The sequence below is a fragment of the Aspergillus terreus genome, genomic scaffold (assembly GCF_000149615.1).
Source record: "Aspergillus terreus NIH2624 scaffold_11 genomic scaffold, whole genome shotgun sequence".
In the NCBI taxonomy this organism is placed as follows: Eukaryota; Fungi; Ascomycota; class Eurotiomycetes; order Eurotiales; family Aspergillaceae; genus Aspergillus; species Aspergillus terreus.
Window position 1 is genome coordinate 68419 of NT_165934.1, and position 5200 is coordinate 73618.

General features: G+C 51.2%; 2 protein-coding genes across 2 annotated transcripts in view; both read right to left on the minus strand.

Moving 5' to 3' along the window:
- Positions 1-4724, minus strand: part of ATEG_07429 (ECM29 family proteasome component) — a gene marked incomplete at both ends in the record, with an annotated part of 5844 nt that extends 1120 nt beyond the window's left edge. Inside the window, 2 exons of the mRNA XM_001216050.1 lie at positions 122-4351; positions 4394-4724. Coding sequence (XP_001216050.1) covers positions 122-4351; positions 4394-4724 — 4561 coding nt within the window. The remainder of the gene's footprint in view (positions 1-121; positions 4352-4393) is intronic.
- Positions 4725-5082: 358 nt separating this feature from the next.
- ATEG_07430 (putative SNF2 family helicase/ATPase) overlaps positions 5083-5200 on the minus strand; it is a gene marked incomplete at both ends in the record, with an annotated part of 4636 nt that continues 4518 nt past the window's right edge. Inside the window, one exon of the mRNA XM_001216051.1 lies at positions 5083-5125. Coding sequence (XP_001216051.1) covers positions 5083-5125 — 43 coding nt within the window. The remainder of the gene's footprint in view (positions 5126-5200) is intronic.

The following is a 5200-nucleotide window of genomic DNA, read 5'->3' on the forward strand; positions in this document are numbered from 1 at the left end:
GCGCCGTGTGTTTGGATCGCGCCAACGAGAAGACTCCAGATTCTCCGACCACAAGTGCCACAATCTCCTTGATATACAGCATCACGGCACGATTACCACCCACATTATCTTGCCCACGTACTCTCAAACACCTCCTTCACGTGCTCGTCGGTATCATGTTTCGACACGAAAATAAAGGGCAAGGGGCTAGCCGCAAAGGCCATGAACCGGTCATTCGACAGCTTCGACGTCGACTGAAGGATCTCGGCAGAGATGACTCGCTGATTTGCGTCTTCAGCCGTCAGGTAGAGACTCTTTGCATGCTCAATGGTCTTCAAGACCCGGTCGTCGGATGCTAACCGGACAAGATACCCTATTGACGTGCAGTAAGACGCACTGACCGTGTCATTGCGGTCCACGACATATTTCCCGAGGAGCTGGATGAACCGATCCGCATACGGCCGAAAGAGCATGGTCTTCATGCTCAACAGCACCAGCACTCGGCTGACACCGACTTTGGTGGGAAGTCCAACAGCTGACCGCAGTACCCCCTCCAGCTTAGTCGCAAACTCTTTCATTCCAGTTTCATCAAGCATGTCAATGAGATACCGTTCAATAACCTCCATCATAGGAGACGTGCGAATGCTGGAGAGCCTCATTTTGTCAATCTCTTGACCGGTCAACCCGTATTTATCGGCGTTCAGGTGAACATAATTGACAGCTTGGGGTTCCAGCGAGCTCAAGGAGCTCAAGAACTGCTCGATTATTCGAGGTACGAATGGCCGCAAAGGACCGCCAGGGCTTTTCTTTATCATCTGCACCAACGACCCAATTGCAAACCCCTGCACCTCTTGCACACCAGACTCCATACCTTTGTCGCTTAGCAAGAAGGGGATGGTGCTCTCCAGCATTGTACTTGCTCGTTTTGAGTCAGCATCACTTGTCTCCAAAGAACGAATCACAGCACCCGTGATTGTCTGACAAAGCTTGAGAGCCGCCGTCCGAACCGATTCCTTAATGTCATCAACCAGCTTAAATGCTTTGGTGAAGATCTCGTCCATGTACCTTGCATATCTTTCGGGCTGGCGACCTTGGATCAAGTCCGAGATAGCATCACAACTTGCCTGTCGGACTCGCCATTCTCGTCCCGTCATTATACTCTTCAACAGGTCACCCATGATATCGTCAAAATGATCGTTGACCACAGCCGAAGGATCCTTGACCAGGGCTTGCCAGATGGTGTTCATGGACCGCTGAACGTTGGGATTAGGATCAAAGCGGTAGCGGAACAGCTTCGGGTAAATCTTGGGGTTTTTGGCGAGATATCCGTTCACACTAGAATCAGAGAAAATGCTGCTGATCCCCAGCTTGCTGAACGCGGCACGGCTAGTCCACAAGGCGTTGTTGGATGCCAGTGACATGAACCGATACACCAGGGTAGGATCTCCGGCTTCAGATGCAAGGTTCATGATATCCTTGTATGTATTGACCGATGATCCATTCCCAGTGGGCAAAGCTCCAGGCTCGAACAGCTCGGTGTTTTCATTGACGCGACCTCCAGCGAGATTGGAATTGTTCGCAGTAAAAGAGTCCACCAAATCGCGGACGAGATCATCTTTCAATGCCTGGTCGCCCATTTCGTAGACGAGGCTCAGACCCTGCGCTCCAGTCTCTTGCACCACTTCATCGCGATCGGAGAGCAGCGCTGCGAAAGTGCCCTGGCATTTACGTAGACGGGCTTGTGTTTCCGTCAGAGAACCACAGTTCTTCACCAGGCATAATAGCCAAATGGCAGACGCTTTCCTGAGCGACGGCTTCGAGGCAGTACAGTCGGAAATGACTTTATCAAGTATGCTGGCCAGCACTGAGCCAGGAATTGTTGATACAAGAGGACGTTCGTCAACATCAAATTCAGTGGCTAGCGACTTGGACTTCCAACCCACTGCAGTGTTGCTCAATGCTTCACCCACGGTGAATTGTACTTCAGGGCTGCGGATCTCATGCAACTCGTAGAGAATATCCAGAAGGCCCTTGAACTGCTGATTATCGGCGTCCTCTCGCGAAAACACCATGGACAAAAATCCCAACGACATGATGGCAATCTCACTTTCGGCTTTTGCATCCGCCTTTAGCTTGTCTTTGATCGTCTTCCACCTTTCGTCAGATAGTGCGGTTGGTGACAGAACACCCGAAAGACCAAGCTGACCGATTGCAATCTGCGCCGACTGTCGGAGGTGAGAGTCGCGTGCATTCTCGGTTATAGCAAAGACCGAATCGATAAACTGACCCACGTGTGCATCAGGGACTCTGTTGACCTTGTCGCGGAAAGCAAGTCGGCTCAGTAAGTATGCCATTGCCAAAATCGAGCCGCGGACTCCAAGAACTGCTTCGCCTATAGCCGACTGCCACAGTCGGATAGGGTTTGACAGGTCGTTGACGAGTATCGCCAAGTTATCCTGCGAGAACGCAGAGTGAGAAGCCAGAATTCCCAGGGCCCTCGCAGCCACATTCTGGACCCCCTGATCATTGCTATATAGGGGGCGTGTCAACCTGGGCGCTTGGGGGACGAGAGCGTCCACAATATCATTTGACGATGCCGAACAAATACTGATAAACTGCTCTCCGCATTTCTGCCGTCCATCTCGATGTTCCCCGACAAGGCCCTTCAGAGCCCCTAATAAGAATAGCACGACTGCTTCTTTATTGGAAGACCGTATGTATCTCTTCAAACCCTCTCGGGCCTGTTCATCAGAAGTGAGCAGCAAGTCCAGTTTGATATCCCAGTCTTGCTCTATGTCCGTCTGAATGCCAGATTCCGAGAACGCCTCCCAAAGAAGGACATCCCTAAGGAAAGATATAGTCGGGGCGAACGCATCCTTGTAAGGGGCTGGCAGCATCTCTATAGCAGACAGGCCATGCACCGTCGCTACCGGAGAAGGATTCGACCCGAGTAGGAAACAGACAGCGTCAGAGAATTGTGGGAACTTGAACCAGGACGCACGCGACTCTTCTGTAACAGAAGTGACCCAGTTCTTGTCCTTGCTGGAATTGATGAGTCGGTACCAATAGGGATGCAGCCCCTTTTTGCCTTCTTCCACCACCTCCTGATGTCGTTCTGTTCCCCGAGCCACTGCCATAAGGTCGATCCAGCGAGCAACGACATCATTGAACGGGAGGAACCTGTTGGCGAAGCGGACGGCAGCATACTGCGTATCGCGGACTACCTGAAACCCGGTCGCTGAGTCCTCTCCGCCAGGGTTATTGTTCATCTGATGAACCAAAAACGGGCGAAGATTCTCCTGGAACTCTTTATCCCAGCTATCTACTGAGGAATTGAGTATACTACCCAGGGCTTGCTCAATACTGACGAATATTTGAGAGCTCGAGTCATCCGAACCCAGTGATATAAACAACCATCGTATCAGCTCAAACCCTGAGAGACCCTCTTGGTCTTCGTGCATTTGGAAATCGACTTTGGGTACCAGAATACCGATACTTTCATAAGCAAGGCCTCGTAAGCTCATGTCAGTGGCAGGCAATTTCTGCCCGCTTGCTCCTGGGCTCGGCCATCCTTGAGACTGGATGAAGTCTCTCAAGCCAGCTATGAGCTTAGGCGCCATACTCTTAAGATCTGACGGTGACCCCATCCGAACTACCCATGTAGTAAACGTGAAAATCTGTGTCCGCAGCTTAGAAGCTTGCAATCCCAGGGAGGACCTTGCATTGTCTGACAGAAGCCCTTCTTCAATCAACCTCAGGACATTATCTGTCTTGGTGGTGGCGTGTATCGATTTCCCTAGATAGGCTAGGACCTTTGTCTGCAGAGCAGGACGCACTGGAGGAGCTCCCTCGGGCGTCCCCTCTCCGAAGTACATGTTGTAGAGTTGCTGTACAACGTCTGGATTCTCAAGGTCCGGAATGAACCGTTTTAAAATTTCCTCTCCTATGTCGGAAAGGCGAGAATTCGCGTCGGCGGAGGCAATCAAAGCAGGAAGGAAACGCTCCGAATCAGTGAAAGCCCCGCTGGCAAGGAATCTCAAAGCAGTAACCTTGGTCTCCGTGAGGTTCAGTCCACCATTTGCCGATGGGTTCCACGTCTCTGCCATAGGCGCCCCTTTGTTCAGAAACTTGAAATCCGAGGCTGTCAGTCCTGGACACGTGGATGCGCCATTGGCTGGGGGAGACAACATCAATAGCTTCTCGAACCACGAAGCCAGAAACTGGGTATCCTGGTCGGAGAGGCCCAGGCGCGATTTCAGCTGCACATCATCATCGCTATCTTTTGGTGGCAGTTTCAACAGAGGCAGCAGGCGCAGGACAAGATTAAACACAACAGCCGCCTGGTCGGTGGATGTCCCGATTTCGGATATGCCTTGGAGTAGAGGCAATAAGATTTCGATTCATGCATTGGAACCCAGGCGATCGATTCCTTGCTGAAGGTAGATCAAGTCAAAATGCCGGATGAGCTGGGACTTTTGCTCTTTGAACTGTTTCAGCAGCGCTTCCACAGGAAGTTTGATCGACGGCGCCTGAACGCGGGTGGTGACATGTTGACACACGGCAATTACTTTGTTGCGGACTGCCAGGCTTTCGGAGCCTAACTTGAGCAGCAACGGCGCTAGATAGGTCTTGAGGAGATTCTCGAGCTTCTCATCTGTATCGGCTAGAGCGATTCTGAGCTCAACTTTCGATATTAAACTCAACTCGCGAGCCTCGGAACTCGCTGGGGTGGATTCCGAAGCCATCACGAGAGTTCAGAGGACGAGGGAAGATCGACGGTTTCGCACATCTGCCTACCCAAAGGATTCAAGGAGTTGAAGGGGGAAAATTTAGCGAGTGAGAGGTCTGAGGAAAGTCATGTATTTCCCCAGGCAGAGCACCCACGTCAGCGGTTGAAGTTACCCGACGATGGAGGAGCGATAAGCTACTATCCCGATCTGGCAGTCCCTGGGATTAGTCATCTGTGCCTGGTTCATCCCTCTCGACACTACGGAGTACACCACCTACACCTACACCTACTACAAGAGTATTTGCAATTTATTTGAAAGGAACAATAGAACATTATACTCGTATATTTTAACTTATAAAATCGTTAGAAGTCCCTTAACCCTCTGTGATACACCGTAAATCCTCAATGAATCGTGATCTATATTACGACACAGCTCTACCTCTGCTCAGCTGCTTCACCTCTCAAGAACCTCGCCACCTCCGATTCAGCAGC